The following is a 17,057-nucleotide window of genomic DNA, read 5'->3' as shown; positions in this document are numbered from 1 at the left end:
GTAATCACTCATCTGTATTATTCTGCCAAATGACAAAAATAATCCAATATCCCAGGATCCACTAGAGATATCACAAGATTCACTACACCACTTGACATGATAATATACACAACCAACTGACAAACTGGTTAGATGTAAGGCATGGGAAGTTAGTTTAGCTTAGTAGTTGTGTGTATTTACTCATCCATTCCACTTTATGGATAAGTGGAAAGAATTAATAATCCTTTGTTATTATTGAATTGTTATGAAATTATTATTATTATTATGATTTACTATGTATTGCTATGTTATCTTGTTTTATTATTTTCATGTTTATTGTTATTGCTTTTTATTATCCCCACTGCTGTAAACCGCCTGGATTCCCAGTGATTGGGCGGGATATAAATAAATCCTATCATTATTATCATCATTATTATTATTAACTTAGAAACAAATAATAAATGGGGGACTATGTAATTCTAAAGATTTACGATAGTCTTTAGAGTTTAAAAATAAAATGATTTTTCTTGAAAGCACCTTTTCATGGAGACCCTCGAATGACAGTGGGTTCTGCTGACTGGTAGGTTACCTATTATCAGCAGTGAGCAACTAAGAGCCCTCCATCTAAAACTTCCCATAGTACCCTAGAGCTTCCAACATAAGCCTTGCCTACACCAGGGAAAAATCCATACACCTATAGAAACACATGACACAGGGCTGTTTTAATAGTGAAAAGTGCTTTGTTTAGGATTTACTGCAACTCTTAAAAACTCAGATTTTTCTTTGCCATTTTCAGAAAAAGACAGTCTTTTTTTACATGTGTCCGTCTGCATCGAGAGGGCAGTGGGATACACAGGTAAAAGACCAGGTTGACAGCGACCTCCCAGAGGACATTCTCTGCAGCCGCTCCCAACTTATGGACTGGCCTGCCGAACGAGATCCGTCAAATCACCAATCTAGAGAGCTTTAAAAAGGCCATTAAGATGGATTTCTTCTGGCAAGCCTTCCTGGAATAAAATGCTCGGCCACAAATAAGACTTCCCATCCAGTGAACTCTGCCCATGATTATTTTTATTTAGCTTAGTCAGTTTTAATATGTAGTTTTTAATCTTACATTGTTTAATTTTGTTTTAAGGGGGGCATTATGTATATATGGATGTATTTTAACCTATTGTACGCCGCTTTGATTGCCTGGCAAAAAGCGGGATAGAAATAAAATTTTTATTATTTTATTTATTATTTATTAGTTATATGGCAAGTGTCACAATTTTTTTAAAAAAACAAGTGCAATGCTACTTGCTGAGCATCAGGGCTGCCACCCACTGTCTAGCTGAGCCCATCCACACAGAAAAATAAAAATGTTTCTTTCTCCTTGGAGCCACCACAGAACCCAGCTGGCAAAGTCTGAGGGCAGAACGAGGTGCCTAGCCATGTGATCAATGGTTGGGGTGATGTTTCTAATCGAACTGTCACTTCACCATTGAAATCATGGCTGGGTGCCTTGTTCTGACCTCAAAGCAAGTGACATTGCCAGTGGGACTCTGCTGGGGAGGTGCTTGGCTGAGAAGGCAGCAGTGGCAGCCCCAAGAAGAAGGAGAAAAAAAGTGATGCCAATTCGAATTTGGGTACGTGAAATGCGTGGACATCATTTCAGTTTCAGTGTGGTATATTACGAGTAGGTGTGGCATGAACAAGGTGAATTTGGGACAGTTCCGGGGCAGAATATTTTGCAGTTGGATTATTTTTTCTGGTGTAGACAAAGCCCATAGTGCCATTCAAAGCCATTAAGGGAATAGTGGCATTCCAGATTGTACTTGGTACAAATAGCCTTCACTAAGGGCAGATGTGGGCCCTAGCTACCTGTTTCCTCAGACAATATGAGAACTGAGCTGAGTAACAGTTAATAATAATGTAGAATATGTAATTTCAGTGGAAAAGCAGCAGGCTAATGTGGGGGTGCTTAACCCTTCCTTTACCTATCACTTCTCTGCACCCCTCCTCTCAGCTTATTATGAGCCTATATGGGGTTCAAGATAGGAACATAAACTCCAATTCTGGCCATGCCTGTGTGGCCTAGAACAGTGCTATTCAAAGTAGTGATCTCTGGACTGGTTCCAGTCTGTGAGCCATCGGCTGCCGGTCCACAGCGAGTTTCCAAAAAGAAGGAAACACTTGTAGACAATGGGCACAAATACAATCCTGATTCTTGGCATATTAGGGAGAAAAAAGCCAGTACCACCCATATCAGATAGCCTGATAAGCATTGGTCTACAAGACAAAAGGAAACTAATTGGGATAGGGAAATCATTCTCCCCTACTTCTCACTTCTCTACTAAAAATGTCTTCCTTTTTGTTCAAATATTGACATTATTTAACCAAGAATTGGCTAGAAACCTGAAATAGTTTAATCCTATCCTTTTATTACTGCCAGAAAAGCTGAACAACAATAAAATGCTCAGATTAGCAGCACAGCTACATTTTGGTTACTTTCTTGACTTCTTTTGTTATTTTACATTGCCCTACTTAGTGCAGCAGAACAGCAGCTTCCTTTTTTAAAGATAGAATAGGGCTGAGCTTACTCTAAATTGTTCAAAAAAGAAGACCCTGCCTGCAGCACAATGGCTGCAGAAATAAAAACCAATTACAACTCTGGAAGAATTATTTCCAATAAAGAACCACAAACAGCAGGTAAAAGGCAGGAAATTAGATACTGGCAAAGGCAATGACAGATGCACTTTTTTCAAACAATGAATATTGAATAGTTACTCAGAAAACTGGAATATAATCCCAGAGGACGGTTTGCCGCAACAGACTAACATAGCTAGCACACTGGAAATGTCGATTATACAGCCTTCTCTTTACTGTACACACTGATGATGAAAGTTACCTTGGAATGAACTCATAAATATTGGTCCATCAGACAAAAATAAAAAATAAAAAGTTGAAAGCCACAGTTGGACAATGCATTTGTTAAGGCTCACATAAACTGTAATAAATCAGTGAGCAAGTTTCTGAGGTTTCCATGCTTTCTTTTAGAGCAGACCTGAACAACTTAGTAGGCAGGAGCCAAAATAAATAGGCAGACTTCTTGGCCTACAGCATGGGGGTGGGATGGAGATGCCCTCAGACCCCTGTGCTACAGCCACTACGCAGGACTCGGAGGTTATGGGGGGTGAGGTGGTGCTTTCTGAGTCCCTGGGACTTGGAGGGCATTGGGTGTGAGTGAGGTTCTCCCAGTCTCAGGGACTCGGAGGGCATGGGGAACATTGAGTTGTTGCTATCCTAGTTCCAGGGACTCAGAGGGCATTGCGGGGGATGAAGTGGTGCCCTCCCAGTCCCAGGAACCCGGAAGGCATGGGGGTGAGGTAGTGCCCTCCAAGCCCCATGCAGCAGCTGCCTCACAGTACTCAGAAGGCATGGGAGGCAGTCTGGCTGGGTGGTGGTGGGGCAAAGCAGTGAAGGCTGAGTAGGAGAAGAGGCTTGGGGGTGAGCCTCAAGCCACGGGCCAGTGCAAACAGCAAAAGCAATTGCAAGTACATTTCTATACTGCTTATCAGTGCACTTAAGCACTCCCTAAGTGGTTTACAATGTGAAAGCTAATTGTCCCCAACAAGCAACTTTGGAAGGATGCAAGGCTGAGTTGACTCTGAGCCCCTGGCTGGCACTGAACTTACAACCTTGTGGTCTGTGAGTGAGTGGCTGCAGTACAGACATTTAACCACTGCACCACCAGGGCTCAGCAGGCTGCTTGCGGCCCACAGGCTGTATGTTGTGCAGGCCTGTTTTAGAGTCTGGATGTTCTATTTTAAAAACTACAACACATGCAGCAGGGAGGATAAGAAAAGTCTCCAAACATTACAACAGAATGCTTGGAGGTGTGTTCTGCAAAATGAAATAGATTAGACTCTATTAAATGGATAAATGATTTTGTGTTGTGCCCAGAGCTACTGGGATGGAGAAAGAGTAATGTTCCCCTCCCCAACATTAAAACAAGCAGTAAGGCTGGCAGCCACAAAATATCAATCTGTCAGAATATGTCAGCGGTAATTTGTAATAATTCCTTATTGAAATCAACATAGAAACTGAATGGTGAAATTGTGTTTCTTATAAGGACATTATGCACTGGAATTCTAGTTTACTCCTTGTGTCCAGTCTTCTGATAATGATCATTTAAGAGATTTTAAAGAGTTGCTTATGTATATAAATTCTTTTCCTTCATTATATAGAGTCTTATAACTTTTTTTGCTCAATATGTTGATTGGTATACATACACACACACTTTTGTGACATTCTTCTCCTTTAACCAGTATTGTTCCTTACGTGCCTGCCTCAGCCCTGCTTTCCTGCTTTTGCTGTGTGCTCACTACTAATAAACTGCCTTTCTCTAAATAGCTGAAAAGACAGCTGTCTCTGCTTTTCACTTGGATGGTCCACCCACTCTGCATTCCAAGGAACAATAAATGAGTTGGCAAATCCTGACTTGCATAATTATCATTAGAGGGTTGCTTGGCTGTGATAGCCAACCAAACTCTCCTCCCCCAGCATTTCAGAATAAGATTATATCCCGACCAGCACTTTCAGTATTGTTACAGGAGAATTCTGTTTAATCCTAGCGTGGCGTTCTGTTCTAGGAAATGGTGTGCCTGGAATATTTAATACTCAGTAGACCTGATTGGCTAGGAATGATGTAATGATTCCCTTCTAGTTTCTGGGGATATTTCCAAGCAGCTAATCCTGGGCTCTGCAGCCTTTTGAAGGCTAGATTTTCAACATTTGGAAAGGTTTATAACTCTCTATAAATGAGTAGAAGAAGAACCTTTACACTCATTTTGAATGGAGTCAGTATTTAATCAAATACTGCCTGAACTGTTTCATGCTATGAACCATTCCATCTATTTATAGAGCCTTAGTTATTTAAAAGAAAAAAAAAATAACAGGTAGTGTTTCTATTTAATGTTGCTGTTAAGGCATGATCAGCACTCCAGACCTTGTAAACATTCTCTCTCTCTCTCTTTTTTTCACTAAGCTCCCAATAAATTGTCTTTTCGTTAAAAATGTTAAAGCTCCTACCATTTATTTGTCTATATAATCCTATGTGTTTTACTGAAGACCAAAGCTGACATATACCAGAAAGAGTGTGAAGCAAAAGCAGCCCAAGTCACAGGAGGTACACACCAGGCAAGAATTTTCACCAATGTATTCCCTCATTGTTTCCATCCCCATCACTGTACCTGTAAAGTTGTGTTTGTCAGGTGCTTTTTTCTTTTTGCTTCAATATGCATCACTTTACAGTTACACAGAACTGCATTTGTCATGTTACAAACAAATTTAAGATACTGACTCCTGCGACTGGTAGATAGAAGACACAGTGCAAAACACTATGGGAGATTAAGGCACCACTCAACATAGCAACCTGTGAGCTCAAAGGCATCCAGGTTGCTTCCCATCCAGGTAACTGATTGGTTCCAGACCTGCTTAGTTATACCAGGTGGCTTCATCCCATACCCTCAATCCCAGGTCTTGGTTTCATGAGTTTGCCATGGCAAGCCTTAAGAGAGGGAACATTTATTCTCTGAAGTCAGAGGTGAGGAGGAGACTGTGCAGAGACTTAGTGCTCAACTATACTGCAGGAGTCAACTTTGAAAAAAGGTGAGCTGTAAGAAAGATTCAGTTCTGGGTTGTACCCTGTAGTCTAAAACTTGTTATCTCAGTTATACTCCTCAAGGAAGTTACTAAAGCCTTAATGCCAGTAATTTATAGTAATAATAAAATACTAGAAAATATGTACAGTACAAAAAGAAAGAAAAAGCATATTCCCCTAATGTATTGTGTCTTTATTACACAATACACAATACAGTTTTACAGACATACGTGTAACCATATTTTGGACAACACTGTAGAGAACTTATAATATACTCACATCCACTGTGAATGCCAAATTGATGATGGCTCTATGTTTCCTATGAATTTGCAAAGTTTGTTGATTTTACTGATATGGGCAATAAAGCCTGCACATTGCTCCTTCCACCACTTACAGCTCTTTGTTTTCCATCTTACCCCATGGCTCCTAGATGATGCTCACTGCTGCACACTACTTAACATGTTGCATGAACTAGTCACACCATTTTCCAACCAGAAATGCTGATTTATCTTTTGTAATGAACTAAGTGTACTCTTTAGTACCTGAAGGACTCTCAGTGCAGTGCACAAACATCCAGTACAGATGAATCAAGAAAAGGCCATGTTAATGGGTTATATATTTATTCTGAGTGAATGCTCAGCTTGACTGGGTTGGGAGAATTCTGCTTTGGCTGTTGTGATACATCACTTTAATGCTGGTTCTATTTTTATGGAGCCCTACTGTAAAAATACTGAGAACTCCAGTGTTCATTATTAAAAAGCACTTCACAACGGCAGAGCTATAAATAAATAAGTGATACCTGAATTGCCCAATGTGATTTGTCCAATGTGATTTACAACACCAAACAAAATGCCTATTCACAGCTCTTACTTGGCTATTCTGTTCCTGGAGTATGCATAACTTAGTATGTGTTCAATACTAAGGAAAGTAACTAGACAGGAAAACTGAGCTGGAAAGAATGAACTGATAAAATTTAAACAGTATTCAAACAAGATTATTATAAATGTTCCTAGTCTATCTTTTTAAAACCTACTATATCATCAACAAAAAGCACACGTTTCTTCTATTTAATAGCCATCAGTGCAATCAAAACCATTCAATAAGGCCTATCTCCACTATATGGGACATTATCTTGGGATAGACTTTTCATTAACAGTCACATGCTAACAAGGCAGGGGAATAATCTGATAATTCCCCATAAGGCATGGTTATTTATCTGTGCAGTCTTTTCCTTGTGAAACCACAAAAAGGGTATGTTTGTGCTAAAATGACACATTAGAAACAACAAAACTCTGATTACAAAACAGATATGACTGAAGTATACTCTCCAATAGGAAAGGGTAATCACATACTTGTCTGGACAAACAACACAATCATAATTACATTTTTAAAGTGAATGTTTAACCGAATCAAAACGTATAGAAACCTTCAAAGTTTTTTTTTTCAAAGCAGGAAAACCTTGATTATTTTTTTAATTCAAATAGTTAAGAATGCAAGAATGCATTCCTTACATTCCTGCCTTACACTGAGTCAGACATTTGGTCTTGCTGGCCCAGTATTGTTGACCCTGACTGGCAGCATATCTGCACAGTTTCAGAGATGCCAGGAATTGAACTTGGGGCCTTCCTCATGCTATGTAATAAGTCAGAAGTGAGCACAGTGTTGCTTCTGGTTGCATGCAGCCTCCCTAGGGCCAATTTTGAAGTTCCCAGGAATCAAAAATATTTGCTTCAAGATGCCCCCCACATGCAGTTTGAGAGTTGTGGAGGGCATTTCTGCCACATCTGTATGGGCCCCTGCCACAGGCTCTCCACACTTTTTGGGGGAAAAACTTCTTGTCTTACAAATCCTTCAAGGTCCCCTAGGTGTCTAACCCTTTGGGGGCTAACGTTCCCCACCCTTGCTATAAGGTATACTGATTTTATTTTAATTAACAGTATTGAATAGTTAACATCAAACAGTTTTCTTTTAGAAAAACAAGCTATTGTTCACCTGTGGAAAAGGTCTGGACGCCCAGGCATTTGTTGTTGTTGTTAATCATCCTCAACCCTACTACCTTGTTAAATGTCAGCTGTACAATGACATCAAGGAATCCTATTTAGATTCCTTTCTAATTAAAATGAAGACCTTGAGGGTGTTTTTGGAGGGTCACCACAACATTGGCAACTGTATTAAAGGATTGCAGTATTAGCAAGGTTGAAAACCACTGATTTAGCCCTAAGAGTATGCTTATGGAAGACATATAGGTGCAACTGAATTGTAAACAAGAATACACCAATGAACAGGATTAAAAAGGATGTATTATCATCACATTACACAAGATTAATTACATCTACTGTAAGCCTGAAAAAACAACAACACACACATACACACCCCATATCTGCAGGCTAGACATTCACAGACTAGAGCATCTGTGGAGGGCCCTGTCTCATTATCCTCAACTGTGGTGCAAGCATGTGACTGTGTTAATGTGGTAGTGCATAATCAGACATCTACAGAAAATAGTGGGACCTGAGGTGATATCTGGTATCCACGGGGGATCCAGAAGAGAATCCCCACAGATATGGAGGGCTGACTGAATATGGATTTAAAAAGCCAGTATTTTTTTAAAAAGGAATTCTGTCATCTGTGTTAATTTCATGCTACCTCAAAAGAAGAAATTATCAATTGAAAATGAACAATACTTATGCTTTGTATTACATGAAAAATAAAATGGATGTATAACATGACAGATATGCTGACATCGATCCATTTCCCTACTAGATATGACTAAATAAATTGGGATTACTGCAGAGATGGTCAGTTGTTGTTTTTTACAGTGGGCCCTTCCCATCCATGGGGGTTTACTTCTGTCTCCCCTGCCCCCACCAATGAAAAAAACCCCGCAGGAGACCAAGTCCATATTAGTCAACAGGTGGCGATGTGTGCATGCCTACACCAGCATGCTACTATTGGCTAATATGGGGTGAGTTGATAAATGAGAACTCCAGTCCATGGATGGCTAGCTCATAAGATATGGCAGGCTCACTGTATTTAGATATTTAGATAGACAGAAGAAGTACTGTCAATTAATTCTAAACACATATTATGTTCCTTCTTATTATGCCAGCTTCTTGAAAAGGAAATGATTTGACTTTCTGGTAAAGGACCTTAGTAACTGCTAATTATTATCAAACATTAATTATAACTGTTTTGCACATGACAACAAAGCTAGATGAGGAAAAGTGAAGCAGTCACTCCAAAATAGAAAAAACATCCTAATTGGTCCTCCCAATTTTTCAATATCTTACACAGCTTGTTTCCATGATTTTCTTAAAGAAGCCTTCAATTCCGTTCAAACTTTCTTCAGAGATGAAAATGCCTTTTTTAAAAACACACACACATACACACCCCTTAAGATTTTAAAAAAGTGTATGTCAACTGACTGATGGTGTAGTGATGTGGAAGGCATGGTTGCTCACAGAATGCAGCCTATGAAACTCCAGTTTGCTCCCTTTGAAGTCCCCATTTAAAATAATAATAATAATAATAATAATAATAATAATAATAATAATAATTGTGAATTTTTAAAAAAATGCCAAACCCACTCCCTTCAAAATGAGCCAAAAAGAAAATTGGATGTGATGTGGGCTGCATCCACGCTGCAGAAATAATCCAGTTTGTCACCAGTTTAACTGCCATGGCTCAATGCTATGGAATTCTGGGAACTGGAGTTTTGTGGGCCATTTATTCTTCTCTGTCAGAGAGCTCAGGGGCCTCACAAAACTACAAATCCTAGGATTATTTAGTACTGAGCTAAGGCAGTAAAAGCTGTGTGAAACTGGATTATTTCTGCAGTGTGGATGCAGCCATGGTATTACTTCTGTTCATATTGGAAGCACCAGTGCAGCCCTTGTGAGGGTTAAGGGGGTGAAAAATGGCCCCTGCCATCTCTTCCCCCCATTCCTGTAACAGTGATAGAGACAGTGAATATGCACATGTAAATATCACGATAGGTCCAAACCCAGTTGTACTCATGCTATAATTACGTCTCTATTCAGGTATAAGATTTCCAGATACATTTTACTGAAAGGAGATTCAGAAAAAAAAAGCATCGTACTCACTTATTAAAAAGGTTCAGTCCAATCCTGTAGTGACGTTTTCTGATAATGTCATTACTGAAGGCAGGAGAATCCCAGCTATTACGAGTCTCTTTGTGGTATGTTTGCTTGCTCAATGTTTGTTCCCTTAGGCTGTCTCGAGAAGAAGACTCTGAGCTGCAGTTTATTGTGTCATTGGAATTGGAAGTGCTATTGATACTGTCATTATCTCCATCAGAGTAATCAGACTCTGATTTGCTTTGTCTGTTTGCTGTGCCATTAATGGCTAAGTGGCTATCAATGGGCCTTGGTCTATGTCTAGTCTCCTGGTCTTCTCGAGATATTATCTTGGTAGGGATACCATGTGAGATGTGTTTGGGGCTACCTTGCTGACTAGTAACTCCTCGGTCATATGCATTTTGTCTCTTTAAGGATCCTCTCTCTGAACGATCACTTAAGTCCACTGAACTGTCACTTGGCGGTTCTATGGTGAGCAAAGGCAGGTGATCCATCCTCATCCTTTGCTCCTGGGACTCTAATGAAGGGGTACTCCTGCAACTTGTGTCAGTGTCTATCTTATGATCTTTGTGTGTCATAGACCAATACTCTTGAGATGGGTTCATTGACCGAAGCCTTAGATCAGATTCTGTGCTCGATGGCCTATCTACAGACTGGGATAGGGGAAGTGGTGGTGATAGTTCCTCCTCATCGATATATAATGTAACATCACTATAAGATGCAGTCATTTCATCAAGTTTCCTATGATCCACATTATGGCTTGTTGGTTTACTCTGCCCACAACCGTCCCGCTCTAGTTCACGACTCCTTACTTGATCAGGTATTTGTACCTCATCAGAGTGCAGGCTACGACAATTCAGTGCATCATCAATAGACTCTGCAAGAGATTTTACTTGTCTTGAAAAAGCATCCTCAAGTTCCGTTATAGCATCAGCAAAGTCAGTGGATGCTGCTGGAGATTTCATTGCAGCTGATTCACCAAGATCACTACATTCAGACTGGACAAGGGCTCCTAATTTTGATCCATCATTTGTAACAGAAACTTGTTTCCCCTCAAAGTAGGAACTGTGGACTTTCTCAGGTCCTTCAAATGAAAACTGCATTCTCATATTGGATAGTACAATGCGTCTTGACATACGATTTTCAGACATAGAACTTCTAAGCCGCTCAAAGTTTTTGTTCATCTGATACTGGCGGAAAGCAGTCTGTATAGTACGAGCAGCATGTCTAGTTATGAGACGGCCTCCATATTTCCGTTCTAGCATTTCAACCTAAAATAAAGATACAAATATTTTAGAACATGATACCGAGCTGATGAGTGTTTCTAACTTACCACAGAAAAAAGTATCTGATGATAATCTTAAGATCTAAAAAGTTTTCTAAGATGGAAATGTACTCAGCATGTAAAGATAGCACAACAATGGGAAACTCCATATATAGCTGCCCATAAAATTATCTACCTAGATAGAAGATAATTTTAATATCTGCTAGAAATACTTCTCATGAAAGAGAAATGTCATTACAGTGAATGTACTTCCACATAAATCATGAACAGTGATTTAATCAAACATGTGGAAGATAATTTAAAGATAATTTTTTTTATCATTTTGATCCAAGCAGTAAGCATCTAGACAAGAATTAAATTAATGGTTCAAAAAAGGAACAGCTTAAGGCAGAAATATTTTGTAAGGGTCAACAATTAATTTATGTTGAAAAAAAACCCCAAACCAAAAGTCAAAACATTTCAAAACATATTGGAATTCATGCTGCATTGAATTAGGTTGAGGGTCTTTTGACACATACAGAGTTAATTATAAAAGTTATTAAATTTTACATTTCTTATGCAAACTATCCATTCACCAGTGTTTCCAATTAAGTACCCTATAGATATGATCTTTTTTAAAAACAAAGCAAGAAATGACATTCTGAGTGGCCTTGAAATCTTATTGAATCAATTTCTTGTCAGATTTTGCTTCAACAGTTATGAACAATTTTTGATGACATTCTATGCTCAATTTTTCTCCCTCAGGTTCTTCTGTGAAGTGGGACAAAACTTGTCTGTTTCACAGATTCTCCAAAGAGATTTAACAAGTGTTAATACAAAGTAAATTAATCTATTTTCTATTCTTTCAACCAACAATTTAGTGTGCATTTTCAATTATGAAAATTCTTGATTACATTAATCTAGCACATTGATTTTCATTAATGGAATTTCAAAAAACCCAATTAATAATAGTAATACAAATGAGATCTTAAAATTAGAATAAAGTTGAAATTCATATTGATCAAATTATATTTTAGAGCTTCATGCCATTGTTAACCTTGACAGACTTCAAACATGACTGTCAAGCTTCTTTCAGATCCACTTTATTCAAGCATTTTTAAAGGCATAGTCCGAATAGCATTATATTACAGGATATCTTCCAATAAATTTTACCTATATTTCCTGGATGTTTTAAGTTGTTTTCTCATACTACATTGCGCAGGAAGTTGTCAAGGGCATCCTATTCCCTGAACTTTTAATGCTCATGCATAGGATATTTTGTAAGGGGTGTGTCCTTCCATAACAATTTTACCCCCTCCCCCCAGTTTCTCTCTATATATCAATCATACAAACAACATGAAGACAAGGGACCACAGTAGATGGGTGGAAATGAGTGGCCCAAGGCTGCTCTGTCTGCAAGTGGGCTGGGACCACAGCAACTGCATGGCTCACTCCCAAAGCGGCTGCTGCCACAGAATTCAACCCATGCTGCCAGGAATTGGATTATCCCAGCTCCTTTTTGCTTTGGTCCAAAGGACTGAAGCATGGCATCAAAGCAGCTTCCGGCCACTTTGGGGGCATGTATCATGTAAATGCCATGTCCCCAAAATGGCCAGAAGCAGCTTCATTTGGCCCATCTATTTTGAGCCAAAATGATGAATTGAAGGACAAGTGGAACTAAATTTACAGCGCTTATAAATAAAGGTTAATAATAATAATAATAACTATCTAAGATGTGCCTAATGAAATAGTTCTGCAGGGTAAAGACTACAACACAGAGTGAAAATCAAGTACAGAGGTAGAAGAAAAGGTAAGCCTGTCTACTAAACATGTTTTTAATGTATCAATTTTGTATGTTTTTAATTTTGCTGTTTTTTTAGTATTGTAAGCTGCTCTGAGTTTCAGTTTTGGGAAAAGAGTGGGATATAAATAAATATAATAAATATAACAACAACAACAACAACAACATGTCCAAACTATCGTCTAATATTTAGATCCATTGGTAAATCTCTGTGTGATCTGCAGTAGGTCAGCAAAGTTTTCTGGCTCTCAATTGTGAATTAACAATGCCTGCAACAGATGCTCCCCATCCCTTGACCAGAATAATAGTGTTGAAATGAAGAATACCTAGAATACACTCAAGTGTAGTTTTTTGTGGGTTTTTCGGGCTATGTGGCCAATTTCTAGAAGAGTTTCTTCCTGACGCTTTGCCAGCATCTGTGGCTGGCATCTCTGAAGATGTCTGCCACAGATGCTGGCGAAACGTCAGGAAGAAACTCTTCTAGAACATGGCCACATAGCCCGAAAAACCCACAAAAAACTATGGATGCTGGCCATGAAAGCCTTCGACTTCACATTAAACTCGAATGGATTTGTATGCACACAAAGACTATGAGTGCCACTCAGCTCTGGCACACACAAATTTCTAGGCTCAGAAGTCTTTCATTCTACATGTGTGTCTTTTGTATGAAGTTCTGCTTGGTGGGGTCCAATAAAAATCTCACAAGCTTGATATCACAAGCTTGAAGTCTTGTTGAACTACTTTCTAAACCTCAGAGTATCTGTATAGTCAACAGCATATACATCCTCAGTAATAATAATAAGCAAACATTTTGTGCATACATACAGTTTCAGCAGATGCTACTGCTTACATACTGTAAAGTGCTTCCACCAACATTAGAACTGGGCAAACAGTGACTCTCCAAATGGTATTAGAATTTTTGTTCCCAGCATTTCCCACCATTGGTTGTGCTGGCTACAACTGATGGAGGGCTGCACTTTGCTGTTCCCAGGAAATGCTTTGGTAACATTGCCACAATATAGGATAGCTTATGAAGTGGGATGGTCAATGGCACATCCCATACCATTGCTTACTAAGCTATTTGATGTGGGGAACTGGTAGAGTTTCATCCCTTCAGCCACCATCTTGAGGGAGAGAGAGGCAGGCTAACTCCAAGAAGCCAAGTCCTCCCTCCAGTCCAGGGGTAGGCAACCTTTTTGAGCCGGGGGCTGGGTTGCTGTCCCTCAGACAACTGGGGGGGCCAAACCCAAAAAAAAAAAAATTAAAAAATTTTTAAAAAATTTTAATTAATAAAGAAACCGAGACAAATGTAGGACAACATTTTCAAATGGTGGACACTTTTTTTAAAAAAGTGGAGGACATGCAAAAAAATTTGCTGATTTTTAAAAAAATGTTAATATAAATGCATGTTTCTGAGGCGTCTATAGACAATTGCCCCCCTTGCCCCTGTGCGCGAGAGGCCAAAGGCCCCGGCGGCAATCGGCGGGAGGACCGGGCTGGGGCCGGTCCCAATGCCTCGCCGGGCCACATCCGGCCCACGGGCCGCAGGTTGCCTACCCCTGCTCCAGTCCATCTGCCTGGTCCAGGTCTTGGAGGGTGAGAAGAACTGCTGGCCCTCATCCCCTTCCCCACCACCTTTCCTTTCTTCTTTTGTGTCGTGTCTTTTTAGACTGTAAGCCTGAGGGCAGGGAACCGTCTAATTTAAAAAGATTGTATGTACAGCGCTGTGTAAATTTACAGTGCTTTATAAATAAAGGTTAATAATAATAATAATAATAATAATAATAATAATAATAATAATAATACCCAACGTAACAGGGACTGGAACCATATTTGTGCCCATTGGCTATGAATGTTTCTTTCTTTTGGGGAACTCTCCACAGTCTGGCAGCTGATGGCTCATGAACTAGGCTCAGTCCATGGGCTACCTCTTCAAATAGTACCAACCTACATTACCTGTGACAGGATAGAAGGATATGTTTGTTTCTTCTTCTTAGAGTTAAATAAATCACTGACTGAGATAGAAAAGTTCTGTAGCAGATGTTGGGAAGGAATCTACATTTAGAAACATAATTTCTGTATCATATACTGTGTTCTTTCCTCAGGCTCCAATCTATAGTGTTCCACATACTAAATAAATACCACATTGCAATCATTCATCAAAAGCAAAAAAATAATAATAAAAAAAAAATAGCCAAGTTGTTAATATGTGAATTCCAGTAGCAGTAGGAATTCAAGAGCTTGTGAGGTAATGAGAGGTGATGAAAAAGACAAGTGGGTTTCTGAATGCATCTCAATGGAATATCCTGAAGCCTCAAAAATGAGTCCCAAAACCTGAGTCTCAGATTTGAAGACTGAAATCTGGGAATAGTAGTTACATTGAACTGATAAATGCTAACTAGATACTACAGAGGCCCAGGAAATACCCTTTTTTCATATTTACAAAGTCCTCTTGATTGTAAATGGCCTATTAGCTTGTGAAATCTCCACAAGTCATATGTGATAAACTGCAATTATTTGGAAATGTTAGCTCAGCATAAGTATGTCACTGCTTTAGGAAGCTGTGGGAAAAAGGAACAGAGAGAAAAGTAAATACTGCTCACATGTGACAAACTGTGGGCCAAATTTAGAATCTCATCAACAAACCTATTATTCTGAGGTACATCTGAATAACCAGTAGTTTCATTTACTCTGACAACCCTGATTCATATAAAATCAATTTCAAATACCTGCTTATCCTGCAAGTCAGATGAGAGTTCATAGCTCTCTGAAAGGGACCGTGATCTTTTAATAGCTTCTTCTTCTGCTTGTTTTCTCAATATAGATGTTGAGTGCTGAAGCTTTGGTCTCCGGGGTCTTTGCTGACCAGGAGAGATGGAATACAGCCCATATGGAGAATGGTCGTAATGGTCTGGGCTTATAGCTGAGGTGTGAGTAATAGTTCCTTGATGGTAGGTAGATGGACTGTCCAATGATGTTCCTGTTTCACTTCCAGGAGCCTCGCCCTCAACACTAAACAAAGAGAGAAGAAAGAGACAAAGCCATAAAATAAAAATGAGGTTCTAAATACAATCTTGATTTCATTAATTTTAGCTGTCTTAGTCACTGGCAATAATTTGCTTCAGGAAGCTATATATTATCATAATAAACACATATGGAGATTTAGGTAAAAATGGTATGATTCTCTAGTGCAATGAGTGGGGGGAGGGAAGTAAAAGAAAAAAGAAAATATTAAGAAAAAAAGGAGGGAAAGGAATGATTTAGAGATTTTCAGCATTAAATCTCTGTAGCAATTTTAAATAATTTTTGTGGCTCATATAACACTTAATAAAGGAATTCTCACTAAGAGTAGTAATTTTTCCAAACTACCAATACAGTGGACCCTTCTTATATGCTGGGGTTTGGTTCCAAGATCCCCCGTGTATAACAAATCCATGTATGCTCAAATCCCATTAAATATAATGACATAGCAAAATGGTGTCTTTTATAAAAAATGGAAAATCAAAGTTTGATATTTGAAATTTATACCTTTTTTGAACATTTTCAAACCATGTATGCTTGAATCCGTGTATAAAAAATCCGTGTATAAGAAGGGCCGACTGTATGCCTTTCTGCACAAAATTACTTTTAACTGTGAAATCAAAATGGATAGACTATCATGGATAGGCATCATCATCATCACCACCACCACCACTATCATTGTTACAGCAGACCTTTGTTACAGCACTTTGGAAAGTCACACTGTCTCACCTTCATAAATAATAAAAATAATGAAATGAAATAAAAAGCAATAATAAAAATAATGAAATACAATAAAAAACAATAATAAAAATAATGAAATAAAAAAACAAAAATAAGTGTTATATATTTTTAAAAATTAATGGAAAAAACCCAAGGCAGACCTGAAATGACTCACCTTTCCACCTCCTCCCCCTCTTTCTCCTCCTCCTCCTCCTCCTCTTTCTCATTGAGAGGGCATTTTGCAGAAAGAACACCCAGGGCAAGTAATAATAATAATAATAATAATAATAATAAAGTTGCAAGCAAGGAAATTACTAAAATGCAATTGAAAATAAACTGCAGCAAGCATGCAGACTGTGTCAACCCAGAAAAGCCACAGGATGCTGAGAGGGAAATTTGCACAAAGAACACCCAGCTAACCCCCTCCCCCAATGAACCAACCTCTCACCTTGCTGTGGCTCCAGCTGCTGCTCTGGCTCCCTGGCTCCCTTTCTCCCTTGCTCTGTACTCCTTCCTTCTGCCTCTCCTCCTTTC

At 39.0% G+C, this 17,057-nt stretch overlaps 1 protein-coding gene across 15 annotated transcripts in view; it reads right to left on the bottom strand.

Annotated features, from left to right (window-relative positions):
- IQSEC1 (IQ motif and Sec7 domain ArfGEF 1) overlaps window positions 1–17,057 on the bottom strand; it is a 463,906-nt gene that overhangs the window by 62,113 nt on the left and 384,736 nt on the right. For all 15 annotated transcript variants that reach the window (XM_042449774.1, XM_042449785.1, XM_042449787.1 and 12 more), the window contains 2 exons: window positions 15,512–15,794; window positions 9,724–10,988 (listed from right to left, as the gene is read on the bottom strand). In XM_042449774.1, coding sequence (XP_042305708.1) covers window positions 9,724–10,988; window positions 15,512–15,794 — 1,548 coding nt within the window. The remainder of the gene's footprint in view (window positions 1–9,723; window positions 10,989–15,511; window positions 15,795–17,057) is intronic.

This window comes from Sceloporus undulatus, chromosome 2 (assembly GCF_019175285.1).
Source record: "Sceloporus undulatus isolate JIND9_A2432 ecotype Alabama chromosome 2, SceUnd_v1.1, whole genome shotgun sequence".
Lineage (NCBI taxonomy): Eukaryota > Metazoa > Chordata > Lepidosauria > Squamata > Phrynosomatidae > Sceloporus > Sceloporus undulatus.
Note: the sequence above shows the minus strand (reverse complement) of the source record. Positions and strands in the feature narration are given on the sequence as shown.